This window comes from Oncorhynchus mykiss, chromosome 18 (genome assembly GCF_013265735.2).
Source record: "Oncorhynchus mykiss isolate Arlee chromosome 18, USDA_OmykA_1.1, whole genome shotgun sequence".
Lineage (NCBI taxonomy): Eukaryota > Metazoa > Chordata > Actinopteri > Salmoniformes > Salmonidae > Oncorhynchus > Oncorhynchus mykiss.
This window is the reverse complement of record NC_048582.1, coordinates 15,651,824-15,671,233: the sequence shown is the minus strand read 5'-3', so window position 1 is coordinate 15,671,233 and position 19,410 is coordinate 15,651,824. Positions and strand designations below refer to the sequence as shown.

The 19,410-nt window shown below is 44.6% G+C and overlaps 1 protein-coding gene across 4 annotated transcripts in view; it reads right to left on the bottom strand.

Annotated features, from left to right (window-relative positions):
- LOC110495637 (fibroblast growth factor 14) overlaps positions 1-19,410 on the bottom strand; it is a 52,743-nt gene that overhangs the window by 3,696 nt on the left and 29,637 nt on the right. For all 4 annotated transcript variants that reach the window (XM_036951979.1, XM_036951981.1, XM_036951982.1 and 1 more), the window contains exons 2-4: positions 10,573-10,683; positions 9,990-10,093; positions 3-201 (exon numbers count right to left, since the gene is read on the bottom strand). In XM_036951979.1, the coding sequence (XP_036807874.1) occupies positions 3-201; positions 9,990-10,093; positions 10,573-10,683 (414 nt within the window). The remainder of the gene's footprint in view (positions 1-2; positions 202-9,989; positions 10,094-10,572; positions 10,684-19,410) is intronic.

Below are 19,410 nucleotides of genomic sequence, written 5' to 3'. Positions count from 1 at the left end.
ACCTTCTATAGGTTTGGGCAGGAAGTGAGCGGCTGGTTTGGTCTTTTTCACTCGGTTGCCCTTCATGGGCTGTCCTTCCTTGTTCAGGCCCAAGAACCAGGCCCTCCCAGACTCATTCTGTCTGTACAGCATCGACGAGTAGATCACATAGTAGTTCTCAAACACAGACTCCTTAAACTTACACTCTGCTGTAAACAGCTCCTACAGGAGACACATAAACACATACACACACACGCGCAGGCACACAAAACACACACGTGCGCAGGCACACACACACACACACACACACACACACACACATAATCAGTATCAAACATACAACAATGGACAAATTGCTACCACTTAATATTCAGTTAGATGCCAGCCAAACATCCATCCAAGATTTTTATAATAGTTTCAATTCAACATTTTCCATGACGTTTATTTAACTTCCATTGGCGACGATTTACTAACATTCAACCTGCTAAATGACTCACCCTGAATTGAATTCCGCTGCTGTATCGATCTCTACATACATTCAGCCTGAATCCTAAAAGTTGTTCAGCCATCCTAGAAGTTGTTTGTGCTCACTACAAAACAAATTCATCTGTGATTGGATCGTCTCTAACCAATCAGAGTATCAAAGCCAATGATGTGATTAATGGTTCATGATGGCTCGCTCTAGCCCAACCCATTGGTTTCTGGAACCAATCAGAACGTTTAGAATGTGTTTGCATTCTACAAGATGTCAGGGAGGAAAGCAAATCCGGACTCATTGTGGAGAAGAAACGCTAGTGGGGGTGGTGTTTGGCGCTGTGGCTGGATGGGCAGTCAGCCTTCTAAATGACTGATTAGTACTGTAATTAACCATCCCTAACTTCCAGAGCCTCAGAGAGACAGACGGGCTGGGAAAACATTGAAATTCCAATCAGGTGTGCTTGTCAGTCACCACCACAAGAAAAGAGACACTCGCTCACCTGTGTGGGCCTTTGTTCCCAGTTACCATGGAAACGATGGAACAGAGAAGATGGGAGGAGAAGAGGAGGAGGCCGGGGCAGTGGTTTGATGTGATGGCTAGGTGTGATTGATCGTGTTTGTGGTTGGCAACGTATTTCCATTTTCCTTTGCTCTTTTTATGGTTCTCATTATGGTTCACTGCACTTTTCCCCTGTGTCTTTCAACTCTGTCCAATTAGCACATTCAGGCTGTGTCTCAATAGTCTAAAGTTGCTTCCTCTACTTGTCTTCTCTCCTCTCTTTCATCTGTTCTGATGTGAAAGAATTGGACAGGTGTCCACCATGTTGTTTTTACTGTGATCCTGTGATTTCAGATCATTTAGGATTTAAAGGCCCAATGCAGACTTTTTTTATTTTATATCTCAACATCAAATCATTTCTGGGTAACAATTAAGTACCTTACTGTGATTGTTTTCAATTTAAATTGTAAAAAATTTGAGTGTGAGTGGGGAGGGGAAAGCTGAAAACTAGCTGTTATTGGCAGCAAGGTGAGGAACCCTCTTTCTTATTGGTCTATTAATTAATTCACCACCTGGCGACACCACCAGGCAGGCCAAAACTCCATCCCACCAAAATATACATTTTTAAACAGATCTTTCACTAAAAATACATTATCATAATTTTCACAATTTCACAGTATTATTCCAACCTCATAGTGTGGAAATATATATAAAACACAGTGAAATCCCGCTTTTGACTACACTGGGCCTTTAAGGTGAGGTGACAAGGAGAGGAAGCCATTTTAGAATATTGAGATGGACCGGCATACTGAGCAATGTTATAACACACAGGCTGTTAGAGAGAGAGAAGAGGCAGTGGAGATTCAAGGAGAGAAAGAAAGAGGGGAAGGAAAGAATTAGAAAGAAAGGAGGACGAATAAGAAAGAAAGGAGGACGTAGAAGGAGAGAAGAGGGAGATAAATCACCAAGGGAGGAGGATGTTTCCTGGGGGGAAACACACAAACACACACAGTCTTGAAAAACTAACCTTGTGGGGACACACAATTCGGTCCCATTCAAAATCCTATTTTCCCTAACCCCTAAACCTAACCCTAGCTCCTAACCCTAAACCTAATTTTAACCCTAACACTAACTCTAACCTTAACTCTAAACCCCATAGAAATAGCATTTGACCTTGTGGGGACCAACAAAATGTCCCTAGTTGGTCAAATTTTTCTTTGTTTACTATTCTTCTGGGGACTTCTGGTCCCAACAAGTATAGTTAAACATGTTCTCACACACACACACACACACACACACACACACACACACACACACACACACACACACACACACACACACACACACACACACACACACACACACACACAATTTGCTACAGCAGGAAAGTAATCCTGCAGCAACAAGAAATGTGAATTATTATGTGGATTATAATTAATGGATATTTTTATATGAGTTGATACATTTTCTACAAGGGAAAATCAAATCTGACATTTCAAAGTGGAAATTACAAACTTCAGAAGCCTTATTAAACCTTGAATATACTAGACGTTTTAAATGTCCTGCATTGCAGGAAACTTCTCCTGCAACAGGGTGATCAAATCAAATGAAGATCCTACATCTGTACACACACACATGCTGGACCTTAATATTTTATAATATTAGAAACTGACTTAGGGCCAGTTTTCATGCTGTGCTCTATACAGCTGAGGTCAGACCAGGGGTTAGAAGGGTGCAGAGGTCAGACCAGGGGTTAGAAGGGTGCAGAGGTCTGACCAGGGGTTAGAAGGGTGCAGAGGTCAGACCAGGGGTTAGAAGGGTGCAGAGGTCTGACCAGGGGTTAGAAGGGTGTAGAGGTCAGACCAGGGGTTAGAAGGGTGCAGAGGTCAGACCAGGGGTTAGAGGGGTGCAGAGGTCAGACCAGGGGTTAGAGGGGTGCAGAGGTCAGACCAGGGGTTAGAAGGGTGCAGAGGTCAGACCAGGGGTTAGAAGGGTGCAGAGGTCAGACCAGGGGTTAGAAGGGTGCAGAGGTCAGACAAGGGGTTAGAAAGGTGCTGACAGTGATCCAGTATTGATCCCACATGACCACCTGGTCCCAGTGGAGACAGCTCTTATTGTTTTCTCTGTCATGCAGGGAGTGTGTGTCAGTGTGTGTGTGTATGTGGTGTGGTGTGTGTGTGCGTGTGGTGTGTGTATTGTTTGTGTGTGAAGTGTGGGGTTTGTGTGTATGTGTGTCATGTGTATATGTGTGTATGCGTGGTAAGTGTGTGTATGCGTGGTGTGTGTGTATGTGTGGTGTGTGATTAAGTGTGTATGTGTGTGTGTGTTTGTGTGTGTGTGTTTGTGCCTCCAACACAGTTCATTATCACACTGCTAATTACCCAGGGGAATTGTGGGTAAACAAGTAAGTTAAAGAAAGGAAAGAGGGCGAGAGGAGGAGGACTGGAGAATGGCAGAATACAGAAGGACAGAATAAACACTGTGTGAAGGAACTAGTGAAACCTAGAGACCTCTTTAGATGGAGTATTTAAGTCTTAAAAGGGCAATCTTCATTTTTGGCAAATATCATTTTTGTATAAGTTATCTTTTCGAAAGTATTTTGGCCGTAAACCAAAAAAGCAATACGATGGTGGAAAAATGGTGGAAACATGGTGTTCAGTTCTACAGTTGTCTGTATCTCTTCAGCTGCCATAAACTGTTAACATGGAGAGGTATAGTGTAGCATCCTTGCTGTTGTGTGTCCGGTCTGGTTGTCCTTTAGTGAGGATGACACCATGCTCTTCCTTTCAACTCCACAAACCTTTCATCTAGTCATCCTGTCCTGTCTCTGGATCCAACACGCACGTGCACACACACACGCCACAAGGTCTAGGTCAGAAAACAGATGCTCTGGTATAGAGAGGAAAAGTGTGAGAGAGAGAGAGAGAAAGTGAGAGAGAGAGAGAGAAGAGAGGGAGAGAAGAGAGAGAGAGAGAGAAGATGAAGAGGGAGCGAGAGAGAGAGAGAAGAGAGGGAGAGAAGAGAGAGAGAAGAGAGAGAGTAGAGGAAAAAAGAGAGAGCGAGAGAAGATGAAGGGGGAGCGAGAGAGAGAGAAGAGAGGCAGAGAAGAGGAAGAGAGGGAGAGAAGAGGAAGAGAAGAGAGAGAGCAAGAGACGAGGAAGAGAGAGAGAGTGAGAGAAGAGGGAGAGAGAGAGAGAGAGAGAGAGAGAGAGAGAGAGAGAGAGAGAGAGAGAGAGAGAGAGAGAGAGAGAGAGAGAGAAAAGGAAGAGAAGAGAGAGAGAAGAGGAAGAGAGAGAGTGAGAGAAGAGAAAGAGAGAAAGAGAGAGAAAGAAGGAAGAAGAGAAAGAGAGAGAGAAAAGAGGAAGAGGGAGAGACAGCAAAAGAGAGATATACACACAGCCATACAAAGGTTTAATGTATTTCTCCACCAAATAAACAAATAACTAATTATCCTCCAGCCATTATATGAGCTACAGTATGTGTGTGCATACGGCCCAGGGTAACTTCTGTCTTTGTCCATCAAAGCCGCAACAATACCTTTCTTTGCCAAGATAATCCATCCACCTGACAGGTGTGGCATATCAAGAAGTTGATTAAACAGCATGATCATTACACAGGTGCACCTTGTACTGGGGACAATAAAAGGGCACTCTAAAATGTGCAGTTGTGTCACAACACAATGCCACAGATGTCTCAAGTTTTGAGGAAGCATGCAGTTGGCATGCTAACTGCAGGAATGCCAGATAATTGAATGTTCATTTCTCTACCATAAGCCGGCTCCAACGTCATTTTAAAGAATTTGGCAGTAAGTCCAATCGGCTTCACAACTGCAGACCACGTGTAACCACACCAGCTCTACATTCCGGCTTCTTCACCTGCGGGATCATTCGAGACCAGCCACCTGGACAGCTGATGAAACTGAGGAGTATTTTTGTCTTGTTATAAAGCCCTTTTGTGGGGAAAAGGTGGCACATACAGCATCTATCTCACTTACGTTTTCCTCCATAGTATTAACATGTACAGGATATGATAGTTCTCCCTCCATAGTATTAACATGTAGAGGATATGATAGTTCTGCCTCCATAGTATTAACATGTTGTCATGACGTTGGCCTGTGGGTAAGGTTTATGACCCCCCCATAAATACCTTTCTCCCCTCTCTCGCTTGACTCTACTGAAGGATTCTTGAATAGCCTTTGTTAAACATAGAGAGTCTGGGAACATCAAACAAGTGGGGGGAAAGGAACCATATTTCGGTAATAGAACCAGTTGAAAATATGCGCTGGTACTTAATGAACATGATGTCAGTTCGGTTGTCATCTGAGACATTATGACTGATGACAGGATGACATAAACTGTATCTGGGAAAGTCTACACATTCTAGTTATCAGATTCACATGGAATTGTTGTGCAATTTAAATGTTTGAATATGACACTATTTGTGAAAAGATTAAATGTAATTTTAGCTTCCAAATGAGAGAATTTAGTTTTCATAAGGTTAGGGCTCTGCTCAATCATTGGCCCGCCCCTGTGAAGAGACATGGGTTATAAACTATGAAAAACACCATTCTCTCCCTCCACTATATAAGCCCTTGACGAAAATGTAACCTTCTGTTCTGAGGATGATAGGACGACGGTCCATACGTTAAAAAGGACTAACATGTCAACTCCAGAACTAAGCCAACCTCAGCGTGGGCTTTGGTTGCGAATGGTATGAACTTTGAACTCTTATTCACTACAGAAGTGATACCTGCTAGCTGTTGAGTTAGTAGCGGCCGCTGTATACGTGGGCTAGGAAAGGATGGATGACGTATCCAGTCTAACACACAACGACAATACTACAACGTATCCAATTTACCACCAGAGATATTCTTCCGAAGACAGGAAGATCGCTGTTGGCCAACACGGCCAGCATCTACGACCAACCTACCGAAGCGCAGCTCAGAGTAAATATTTATTGCATTTTCCTTTTCCAAATGGACAGTAATTTAGAATGCATAAGATACTGTATTTACAATAGCATGGCGTCTCCCTTTGTTCCTCAGTCTTCCCACTCTTTCACCAAACCCAACCCCCTTTCCTTTGTGTAACCAGCCGTCATGTCGGCTCCGTCCACCAGGGACATTTTCTGTACGACATAATTTGCATTCTGTGTATATGTAATTCTGTGTGATTAGTTAGGTATTTAGTAAATAAATAATTAAACCCAATTTTGTATTGCTGATTCAACTTGTTAGCCAGGGTTCGTGAAGATAACCAAGAGTTTACAACTTTCAGATGAGACTGAAATAAGGTGACGATTAATATTGACTGCTATTGATGTAAAATATTACTAGGTCTTTAAGAGTTTATTCGGAAGATAACAGCTCTATAAACACTCTTTCGTGGTGCCCCGACTTTCTAGTTAATTACATTTACATGATTAGCTCAATCAGGTAATATTAATTACAGAGAAAGGATTTTATAGAATAGCATGTCATATCACTTAATCCGGCATAGCCAAAGACACGACAATGTAGAGGATATGATAGTTCTCCCTCCATAGTATTAACATGTACAGGATATGATAGTTCTCCCTCCATAGTATTAACATGTACAGGATATGATAGTTCTCCCTCCATAGTATTAACATGTAGAGGATATGATAGTTCTCCCTCCATAGTATTAACATGTAGAGGATATGATAGTTCTCCCTCCATAGTATTAACATGTAGAGGATATGATAGTTCTCCCTCCATAGTATTAACATGTAGAGGTTATGATAGTTCTCCCTCCATAGTATTAACATGTAAAGGATATGATAGTTCTCCCTACATAGTATTAACATGTACAGGATATGATAGTTCTCCCTCCATAGAAAACTCTCAGACCCGATGGTGAGGGCTACAGTATATACTGTACACTGTTTTTGTTACTATAACGGTGTAAACCAACCTACAGGTTTCCGTGTAAACTGTGTGTGCGTTGTCTGTGTCTGCATGAGTGTCTGCATGAGTGTGTGCTCGAGTACTCAGATGTGTGTGTTCTTCACACTCTTCAACACACACTCAGAGCTGGTTTCCTCTTACCCAGCGTGGTTGGTAATTAACACATACCAGATCATTTCACACTAGTCCATCTGTTGACTGCAGAGACAGAGACAGAGAGAGATGGGTGGATAGAGACGAGTCTCTCTCTACAACCAGAGAGCCGTCTCATCTGTCTGACAGATGTGTAGTACTATAGATCATCTTGATGCTTCATCTTCAGGAGGAGTAACACTACAACAATCTACTCTGGATCTTACTGTTAAGGGTCGGCCATCTTGTGTCTTTGTGATTCATCAAAGCAGCGCCTCTATGAACCATTTAGTTCCAGGTAGTTGTCAATTGTGTTGAATTCTTTGAAGTACTAGAGCAGCATATCTGTTGTATTATTATAAAACATAATTCTTCGGTAAAAAACAGGTAATATCTGTTAAATCCCTAACATGACTGCTTTTTTCTTCATAGTCAGCGGTGTGTGTGTGTGCGCGCGGGTGCATGTGGACAGGACTTCCCCCATCAATAATTAAAAAGCAGCCCTCTTCCCTCTGTCTCTAACTGAACAGAGAAACAGAACATAACATCTCTCCTCCAAAAAAGGACAAAACAAGCGGCCGGCTGCTCTCCTCTCTGCAGCATCATATCACTGTCCCTCGCTCCGACACAGTGAGGAAAAAGAAGGGATATTTGACTGCTCTGGTGTGTCAGGGTCGGGAATAATTCATATCCCTCCCTCTCCATGTCTCCCTCCCTCCCTCCCTCCCTCTCCATGTCTCACTCCCTCCCTCCCTCCCTCTCCATGTCTCCCTCCCTCCATGTCTCCCTCCCTCCCTGCCTCCCTGTCTCACTCCCTCCATGTCTCACTCCCTCCATGTCTCCCTCCCTCCCTCCCCATGTCTCCCTCCCTCCCTCACTCCCTCCATGTCTCACTCCCTCCCACTCTCTCTCACCATCTTTCTCACCACTTCACTTACTCTCAAGGAAGCCCTCAAGTTTCCTTGGAGACAAGGAGGGAGAGGAGGGTTTGGGTGCAAACGGATGTGGATTTCTCTCTATTTCAATCTCTCTCTCTCTCTTTCTCTCTCTGCTGGTCTTTTCCATATAAAGCTCCTTGTTAGAACACTACCTGTGGAAGCAGAAGCAGCAGCTGGTGTAATTCCATTATTATGTGATAAATAAAGAGGATGAGTGATGATGAATTCACAATGAGAAACACTAAGGGAACTGTTCTTCTGATATATCTAGTGTCATATAGTGACATGCCCATTGATTCATCACCAACCCCATAAAGACTAGAGAACTATTCAAGATAAGAATCTTACTGAGGAGTCATAATGTTGCAGCCTAAAGAGAAGATGACCTCTTGTGCCCTACCTCGGGTAATGACCAGAGGAGGCTGGTGGGAGGCGCTACAGGAGGACGGGCTCACTGTAACGGCTGGAATGGAATCAATGGAACGCCGTCAAATGTGTAGTTTCCATGTGTTTGATACCGTTCCACAGATTCCATTCCAGCCATTACAATGCTCACGTCCTCCTATAGCTCCTCCCACCAGCCTCCTCTGGTCATGACAGTATTTAGTATTCATGACGCATGTTCCCCTTCATACGAACCCGGGGTGAACCAATGGTCAGACAGACAGCACTGTGCACATAAAATAAGCCACGAGAGTTTTTTTGAGCGAGAATAAAGAGGACTTTCGAGTAGTTAGACATGTTAATAAGAAGGGTCTAGAAGAGTCTTATATGGTGAGCTACCGAGTGGCTAGGACAGGCAAGCCCCGTACTATTGTGAACGACTTAATTCTTCCTGCTGCCATGGATATTTCTGGGACAATGCTGGGGGAAAGACCAAAAAAACTACACAGACAATGCCTTCATAAACAACATTGTTCCACGACGCATCAGTGACATGGCAGGAGATGTTTGGAAACAATTACTGCTTCGCATTCAAGCCAGTGAATTATTTGCGTTACAGCTGGATGAGTCAACAGACAGTGGCGGGCCTGGCACAGCTCCTGGTATATGTCCCGTTACGTTTATGGGGGTCAATTAAGGAAGACATCCTCTTCTGCAAACTGCTGAAAACCCAACATTGCAGAGTTATGTGAATCCTGTCAAGCACACCCTTCTCATTAACCTGTGGTGAGTTATTCACCATTTTTGATAAACAAATAAGGTTTTATATGTAAGATGGCTAAATAAAGAGCAAAATGATTGATTATTATTATATTATTATTTGTGCCCTGGTCCTATAAGAGCTCTTTGTCACTTCCCACGGGCCGGGTTGTGACAAAAACTCACACTCACACTCATCATTGGGAGCCTGTGTGGCAGGCTTCCAATGATGGCAAAACAACATTTGATAGTGCACTGACCCTGGTGCTAGAGGGGGTACAGCTGACCCTGGTGCTAGAGGGGGTACAGCTGACCCTGGTACTAGAGGGGGTACAGCTGACCCTGGTGCTAGAGGGGGTACAGCTGACCCTGGTGCTAGAGGGGGTACAGCTGACCCTGGTGCTAGAGGGGAGGGGGTACGCAGCTGGAGGTTGAATGTTTGAAGGGGTACGGGACTATAAAACGTTTGGAAACCACTGTATTAGACAAATCCTCACTATGGCCTCTGGGGAAACGTACACGTATTCCTCCTGAAGGATTCCAGAATATTGTTGAACCCAGTGTGTCTACAGGACAGCTGGGCTGTATATTAGTACGGTGACTGAGTGGTATAAAGGTTGCGTTTACACAGGCAGCCCAATTCCAATCTTTTTTTCACTAATTGGTCTTTCAACCTGTCAGATCTTTGGCCAATAATTGGGCAAAAGATCAGATTTGGTCTGCCTGTGTAAACTCAGCCTTAGATAGTTAGATCAATCTGTTTTAGGTGAAATAATTACACACATACACGTATAGAAGAAAACTGAGTATTGTCATAGTAGTCAACAGAAAATCAGCTCAACCAAGATGGCCGCCCGGCTGGCACACGTCATCATCAGCACTGGTCTGTACTCACTGATGAGTAGAGGTGTCCCTCCCCGTTCATGGCGATGTACAGACCCATCTTGACTGACTGGATGGCCACCACTCGAAGGCCCACTGGGATGAGGTTGAACAAAGCTGAGAGACAAATCAGCACAGTAAAGCAGATTGACAATCTTACCGATAGAATACACATTATTGTGTGTGTGTGTGTGTGTGTGTGTGTGTACGTAGCATACGTATGCATCTATATAAGATTCAGATACTCAGTCAACCATGTGACACAGTTCCACACACACACACATGACTAGAATGGAACGATACAGTATATACATGTAAGCTACCGGAACACTTAATCACATGAATGGATCACGAGACGTGTATGAGACTTGACACATGCGTGTAGTAGCCGTGTGGGAAATGACATTAGTCACAGAGCCGTGTTCATCTGGACTTCTGCGTGTCAGTTCTCATTTGTCCATGTCTGACATGTACTGCATGAGATCTGTGATTGGATGACTTCTGATAAAATGTCTGTCACTGGGTTGACGGAGGTTGCCACTCAGCCACTCAATCTACCCCCCTCTGTGTGTGCATGTGTGTTCGTGCGGACTCACAGGAGTTAGTGCCGTCATCTTTGGTCCCGTCCAGACATCCATCTGGGTTCATCTGCAAGTAGTATCCCTGTCTGCAGTACAACCTGGTCACTATGCCCTTAAGCTGTGGATCTAGAGAGAGAGAGAAGAGAGAGAGAGAGAGAGAGAGAGAGAAGAGAGAGAGAGAAGAGAGAGAGTCTCATTATTAAAAGGTGGGCTTGCTTCAGTGTAAAATATCAAGACTACATTATTCTGAGGTTTCTTTTATCTCCGTGACAATATCAGTCTGTTCTCACAAAGAAAGAGCGAGCAGACAGACTGGAGCGCAGGAGAAAAAGCTCTTAATCTCAGAAATGTCTGAGAATGTCAGCATGTGTGTGCAACCCAGTCCACACCCACACAGGCCCGAGACTTCATTATGTTCTCCCCCAACTCCCTGTCACAAAACAGCCAGAGAAAGAAACATGTCAAACAGAGAAACAGAGAGAGAAACAGAGAGAGAAACAGAGAGAGAAACAGAGAGAGAAACAGAGAGAGAAACAGAGAGAGAGCGTAAGAGAAGGATTTTGGAACAGTGTTCTAGGGCTGAGGAGAAAGAGAAAGAGAATAAAGGAACAGGAGGAGAAGCCATGGATAAACAGTGGTGAAATAGCTGGACCCAACACACACATACGGTACATTCAGAAAGTATTCAGACCCATTGACTTTTCCCACGTTTTGTTACATTACAGCCTTATTCTAAAATGGATTCAATTGTTTTTCCCCTCATCAATCTACACACAATACCCCATAATGACGAAGCAAAAAGAGGTTTCTAGACATTTTTGCAAATGTATAAATAAAAAAACAGAAATATCACATTTAAATAACTATTCAGATCCTTTACTCAGTACTTGTTGAAGCACCTTTGGCAGTGATTACAGAGTCTTAATCGTTAATTATGACGCTACAAGCTTGACACACCTGTATTTGTGGAGTTTCTCCCATTCTTCTCTGCAGATCCTCTCAAGCTCTGTCAAGTTGGATGGGGAGCGTCGCTGCACAGCTATTTTCAAGTCTCTCCAGAGATGTTCAATCTGGTTCAAGTCCGGGCTTTAGCTGGGCCACTCAAGGACATTCACAGACTTGTTCTGAAGCCACTCTTGCGTTGTCTTGGCTGTGTGCTTAGGGTTGTTGTCATACTGGAAGTTGAACCTTGCTCTGTTCATCTTTCCCTCAATCCTGACTAGTCTCCCAGTCCCTGCCGCTGAAAAACATCCCCACAGCCTGATGCTGCCACCACCATGCTTCACTGTATGGATGGTGCCAGGTTTCCTCCAGACGTGACACTTGGCATTCAGGCCAAAGAGTTCAATCTTGGTTTCAATCATCAGACCAGATAATCTTGTTTCTCATGGTCTGAGAGTCTTTAGGTGCCTTTTGGCAAACTCCAAGAGGGCTGTCATGTGCCTTTTACTGAGGAGTGGCATCCGTCTGGCCACTCTACTATAAAGGCCTGATTGGTGGAGTGCTGCAGAGATGGTTGTCCTTCTGGAAGGTTCTACCATCTCCACAGAGGAAATCTAGAGCTTTGTCAGAGTGACCATGGGTTCTTGGTCACCTCCCAGACCAAGGCCCTTCTCCCCCAATTGCTCAGTAGGGTCGGGCGGCCAGCTCTAGGAAGAGTCTTGGTGGTTTCAAACTTCTTCCATTTAATAATGATGGAGGTCACTGTGTTCTTGGGGACCTTCAATGCTGCAGACCTTTTTTGGTACCCTTCCCCATATCTGTGCCTCGACACAATCCTGTCTCGAAGCTCTACGGACAATTCCTTTGACCTCATGGCTTGGTTTTTGCTCTGACATGCACTGTCAACTGTGGGACCTTATATAGACAAGTGTGTGCCTTTCCAAATCATGTCCAATCAATTGATTCTACCACAGGTGGACTCCAATCACGTTGTAGAAACATCTCAAGGATGATCAATGCGAACAGGATGCAGCTGAGCTTCATTTAGAGTCTCATAGCAAAGGGTCTGAATACTTATGTAAATAAGGTATTTCTGTTTTTATTTTTAATACATTTGCAAACATTTCTAAAAACCAGTTTTCACTTTGTCAGTATGGGGTATTGAGTGTAGATCGATGAGGACATTTTTTAGAATAAGGCTGTAACATAACAAAATGTGGAAAATGTCACACACACACACACACACACACACACACACACACACACACACACACACACACACACACACACACACACACACACACACAGCACCCTCCTGTGTCTCTGTAGTAATGAAGGATTCCCCTTCTGTTGACATTAATATTAATCTGATGCTCTGCACATGCAGACCACACCCAATGCCCTCTCTCTCTCTCACTTGCTCTCACTCTCATTCTCCCTCTACACACATGCACACACACACACACACACACAAACACACTCACACTCGACACACACTTTCTTTCACACAAACAGACCACACCCTCTTCTGAGTCTCTACAGCAATGTGGAGATCCCCTCTGAAGGTGTTGTGGTGATGTGTGTGTGCCAGAGAAAAAAAGGTATGCTCCAATGAACATGATAGATTAGAACTGCAGACGAGACTGACCCAGTTTAGAAGAGCGAGAGAGGGAAATAGAGGAAGAGAGAGCGAGAGAAAGGGATTTTCCAGTTTTCACACCAGGGACAGGGGCGTAATGGGAGGAATGGTTACCAACCCTCTACACTAGTAGTCTGTCTGTTCAGCTCAACGTTCAACCACCTGAGAATACATTTTAGAAGATCTTTTTAGGTCATTTTAATTTGGGGGTGAAAAACCACTTTAACCATCTATTACTATTCACTCTTTACTAATGACCAGAACAGAGTAGAGATGAGGAGATAGAGGTGGAGTCACTGAGATGAGCACAGAGTAGAGATGAGGAGATAGAAGTGGAGTCACTGAGATGAGAACAGAGTAGAGATGAGGAGATAGGGGTGGAGTCACTGAGATGAGAACAGAGTAGAGATGAGGAGATAGAGGTGGAGTCAATGAGATGAGAAATGAGTAGAGATGAGGAGATAGGGGTGGAGTCATTGAGATGAGAACAGAGTAGAGATGAGGAGATAGAGGTGGAGTCACTGAGATGAGCACAGAGTAGAGATGAGGAGATAGGGGTGGAGTCACTGAGATGAGAACAGAGTAGAGATGAGGAGATAGAGGTGGAGTCACTGAGATGAGAACAGAGTAAAGATGAGGAGATAGAGGTGGAGTCACTGAGATGAGAACAGAGTAGAGATGAGGAGATAGGGGTGGAGTCACTGAGATGAGAACAGAGTAGAGATGAGGAGATAGGGGTGGAGTCACTGAGATGAGAACAGAGTAGAGATGAGGAGATAGGGGTGGAGTCACTGAGATGAGAACAAAGTAGAGATGAGGAGATAGAGGTGGAGTCACTGAGATGAGCACAGAGTAGAGATGAGGAGATAGGGGTGGAGTCATTGAGATGAGAACAGAGTAGAGATGAGGAGATAGAGGTGGAGTCACTGAGATGAGCACAGAGTAGAGATGATGAGATAGGGGTGGAGTCACTGAGATGAGAACAGAGTAGAGATGATGAGATAGAGGTGGAGTCACTGAGATGAGAACAGAGAAGAGATGAGGAGATAGGGGTGGAGTCACTGAGATGAGAACAGAGTAGAGATGAGGAGATAGAGGTGGAGTCACTGAGATGAGCACAGAGTAGAGATGAGGAGATAGGGGTGGAGTCACTGAGATGAGAACAGAGTAGAGATGAGGAGATAGGGGTGGAGTCACTGAGATGAGAACAGAGTAGAGATGAGGAGATAGAGGTGGAGTCACTGAGATGAGCACATAGTAGAGATGAGGAGATAGGGGTGGAGTCACTGAGATGAGAACAGATTAGAGATGAGGAGCTAGAGGTGGAGTCACTGAGATGAGAACAGAGTAGAGATGAGATAGAGGTGGAGTCACTGAGATGAGCACAGAGTAGAGATGAGAAGATAGGGGTGGAGTCACTGAGATGAGAACAGAGTAGAGATGAGGAGATAGGGGTGGAGTAACTAAGATGAGAACAGAGTAGAGATGAGGAGATAGAGGTGGAATCACTGAGATGAGAACAGAGTAGAGATGAGGAGATAGAGGTGGAATCACTGAGATGAGAACAGAGTAGAGATGAGGAGATAGAGGTGGAGTCACTGAGATGAGCACAGAGTAGAGATGAGGAGATAGGGGTGGAGTCACTGAGATGAGAACAGAGTAGAGATGAGGAGATAGAGGTGGAGTCACTGAGATGAGCACAGAGTAGAGATGAGGAGATAGGGGTGGAGTCCCTGAGATGAGAACAGAGTAGAGATGAGGAGATAGGGGTGGAGTCACTGAGATGAGAACAGAGTAGAGATGAGGAGATAGAGGTGGAGTCACTGAGATGAGCACAGAGTAGAGATGAGATAGGGGTGGAGTCGCTGAGATGAGAACAGAGTAGAGATGAGGAGATAGAGGTGGAGTCACTGAGATGAGAACAGAGTAGAGATGAGATAGAGGTGGAGTCACTGAGATGAGCACAGAGTAGAGATGAGGAGATAGGGGTGGAGTCACTGAGATGAGAACAGAGTAGAGATGAGGAGATAGGGGTGGAGTCACTGAGATGAGAACAGAGTAGAGATGAGGAGATAGAGGTGGAGTCACTGAGATGAGAACAGAGTAGAGATGAGGAGATAGAGGTGGAGTCACTGAGATAAGAACAGAGTAGAGATGAGGAGATAGAGGTGGAGTCACTGAGATGAGAACAGAGTAGAGATGAGGAGATAGAGGTGGAATCACTGAGATGATAACAGAGTAGAGATGAGGAGATAGGCGTGGAGTCACTGAGATGAGAACAGAGTAGAGATGAGGAGATAGAGGTGGAGTCACTGAGATGAGAACAGAGTAGAGATGAGGAGATAGAAGTGGAGTCACTGAGATGAGCACAGAGTAGAGATGAGGAGATAGGGGTGGAGTCACTGAGATGAGAACAGAGTAGAGATGAGGAGATAGAGGTGGAGTCACTGAGATGAGAACAGAGTAGAGATGAGGAGATAGAGGTGGAGTCACTGAGATGAGAACAGAGTAAAGATGAGGAGATAGAGGTGGAGTCACTGAGATGAAAACAGAGTAGAGATGAGGAGATAGGGGTGGAGTCACTGAGATGAGAACAGAGTAGAGATGAGGAGATAGAGGTGGAGTCACTGAGATGAGCACAGAGTAGAGATGAGGAGATAGGGGTGGAGTCCCTGAGATGAGAACAGAGTAGAGATGAGGAGATAGGGGTGGAGTCACTGAGATGAGAACAGAGTAGAGATGAGGAGATAGAGGTGGAGTCACTGAGATGAGCACAGAGTAGAGATGAGATAGGGGTGGAGTCACTGAGATGAGAACAGAGTAGAGATGAGGAGATAGAGGTGGAGTCACTGAGATGAGAACAGAGTAGAGATGAGATAGAGGTGGAGTCACTGAGATGAGCACAGAGTAGAGATGAGGAGATAGGGGTGGAGTCACTGAGATGAGAACAGAGTAGAGATGAGGAGATAGGGGTGGAGTCACTGAGATGAGAACAGAGTAGAGATGAGGAGATAGAGGTGGAGTCACTGAGATGAGAACAGAGTAGAGATGAGGAGATAGAGGTGGAGTCACTGAGATAAGAACAGAGTAGAGATGAGGAGATAGAGGTGGAGTCACTGAGATGAGAACAGAGTAGAGATGAGGAGATAGAGGTGGAGTCACTGAGATGAGAACGGAGTAGAGATGAGGAGATAGGCGTGGAGTCACTGAGATGAGAACAGAGTAGAGATGAGGAGATAGAGGTGGAGTCACTGAGATGAGAACAGAGTAGAGATGAGGAGATAGAGGTGGAGTTACTGAGATGAGAACAGAGTAGAGATGAGGAGATAGAGGTGGAGTCACTGAGATGAGAACAGAGTAGAGATGAGGAGATAGGGGTGGAGTAACTGAGATGAGAACAGAGTAGAGATGAGGAGATAGAGGTGGAGTCACTGAGATGAGAACAGAGAAGAGATGAGGAGATAGGGGTGGAGTCACTGAGATGAGAACAGAGTAGAGATGAGGAGATAGAGGTGGAGTCACTGAGATGAGCACAGAGTAGAGATGAGGAGATAGGGGTGGAGTCACTGAGATGAGAACAGAGTAGAGATGAGGAGATAGAGGTGGAGTCACTGAGATGAGAACAGAGTAGAGATGAGGAGATAGAGGTGGAGTCACTGAGATGAGAACAGAGTAGAGATGAGGAGATAGAGGTGGAGTTACTGAGATGAGAACAGAGTAGAGATGAGGAGATAGAGGTGGAGTCACTGAGATGAGAACAGAGTAGAGATGAGGAGATAGGGGTGGAGTAACTGAGATGAGAACAGAGTAGAGATGAGGAGATAGAGGTGGAGTCACTGAGATGAGAACAGAGAAGAGATGAGGAGATAGGGGTGGAGTCACTGAGATGAGAACAGAGTAGAGATGAGGAGATAGAGGTGGAGTCACTGAGATGAGCACAGAGTAGAGATGAGGAGATAGGGGTGGAGTCACTGAGATGAGAACAGAGTAGAGATGAGGAGATAGAGGTGGAGTCACTGAGATGAGAACAGAGTAGAGATGAGGAGATAGGGGTGGAGTCACTGAGATGAGAACAGAGTAGAGATGAGGAGATAGAGGTGGAGTCACTGAGATGAGAACAGAGTAGAGATGAGATAGAGGTGGAGTCACTGAGATGAGCACAGAGTAGAGATGAGGAGATAGGGGTGGAGTCACTGAGATGAGAACAGAGTAGAGATGAGGAGATAGGGGTGGAGTCACTGAGATGAGAACAGAGTAGAGATGAGGAGATAGGCGTGGAGTCACTGAGATGAGAACAGAGTAGAGATGAGGAGATAGAGGTGGAGTCACTGAGATGAGAACAGAGTAGAGATGAGGAGATAGAGGTGGAGTCACTGAGATAAGAACAGAGTAGAGATGAGGAGATAGAGGTGGAGTCACTGAGATGAGCACAGAGTAGAGATGAGGAGATAGGGGTGGAGTCAATGAGATGAGAACAGAGTAGAGATGAGGAGATAGAGGTGGAGTCACTGAGATGAGAACAGAGTAGAGATGAGATAGAGGTGGAGTCACTGAGATGAGAACAGAGTAGAGATGAGGAGATAGAGGTGGAGTCACTGAGATGAGAACAGAGTAGAGATGAGGAGATAGAGGTGGAGTCACTGAGATAAGAACAGAGTAGAGATGAGGAGATAGAGGTGGAGTCACTGAGATGAGCACAGAGTAGAGATGAGGAGATAGGGGTGGAGTCACTGAGATGAGAACAGAGTAGAGATGAGGAGATAGCGGTGGAGTCACTGAGATGAGAACAGAGTAGAGATGAGATAGAGGTGGAGTCACTGAGATGAGAACAGAGTAGAGATGAGGAGATAGGGGTGGAGTCACTGAGATGAGAACAGAGTAGAGATGAGGAGATAGCGGTGGAGTCACTGAGATGAGCACAGAGTAGAGATGAGGAGATAGGGGTGGAGTCACTGAGATGAGAACAGAGTAGAGATGAGGAGATAGAGGTGGAGTCACTGAGATGAGCACAGAGTAGAGATGAGGATAGAGGTGGAGGAGATGAGAGTAGTGTAGATTATGCTCTAGAAGGACTTCAACAGTACAGATTCACTTAGAGAGACCCATTTAAACACTGTTTAATCAAGTGTGTCAGGGCTTCCTCTAATACCCTAATGAGTCTCTCTCTCTCTCTCTGTGTGGTGTGTGTGTGTGTGTGTGTGTGTGTGTGTGTGTGTGTGTCTGTGTGTGTGTGTGTCCTTATGGAAATCCTGTTCCGTATGAGTGTTAAATGAAGGAGTGTTATCAGACCATTGACTTCCACTCAGAGACAGAGAGTGTATCAGGAAGACACATCTGTACCTTAACTAGACTCTCCTAAAGACCCTCCTTTATGGATGGTTCATCCTGGGTCCAGTTTCCCTGAGCCTCTGTAGAGTTACATAGTTCAAAGCTGCACAGTCAAACATGACATGGAATGTGGGGAAAAACAAAGCCCTTTTCCTAAAGTGTAACTCTTTTTCAATGGAAACACATGGTCAAGACGACCCAAAAACAAATACAAAATTCCCAAGCTTCCATAAATCTGACTAACGGAATTGTATTTCTTAACTTTGGGAATTCTGTCTGCTTCAACAGGTAGGGTCTCTTTCATTCCTCACTGACCTGCTGTGTGTTACTGAGGAGAAATTCCCATTTTCCCAGATTCCCATATCCTGTCTGTTACTAGGGAAACTGGTCCAGGATTCCCTCTTTGTCTGGGTTGCCATGGATACAGTCTCCTGATTCCAAGGTCCCTGTCTGCTTATCCAGAGGAAGGTATTTCCCCGTCTTTGTCTGCGTTGTTCCAACACCGCTAATCTCTGGTTGTCCTCCCCATGAGGATTTTAATCAAAATGATATCGACCTATTGAATAGAACATGTATTGAATAATACCTGTCGCCATAAATCAAAATGTCAATATCATAAGATTCTGTATTGCACGAGAGCAATCATTACAGTAGTCGTCATCATTGGTAGGCTACTCTAAATCAGGGATATATGGACTCTACATGGGCTCTCAGGTCAACTACAGATGGTGGATGTTCCTGTAACATACATGTCCTAGGGATTCTATGACCAATGATTGATTTCTGCTATGTGTGACTACTTGAAAGAAGGTGTAAGAAGGAAGAACACATTTTTCACTACATCAAGAAGCAGAAGAGGAGAGGGTGGCTTTTCACAGTATTTGAACATTACCTATGAGAGAGAGAGAGAGAGAGAATGAAAGATGGAAAGAGGGAAGAGAGGC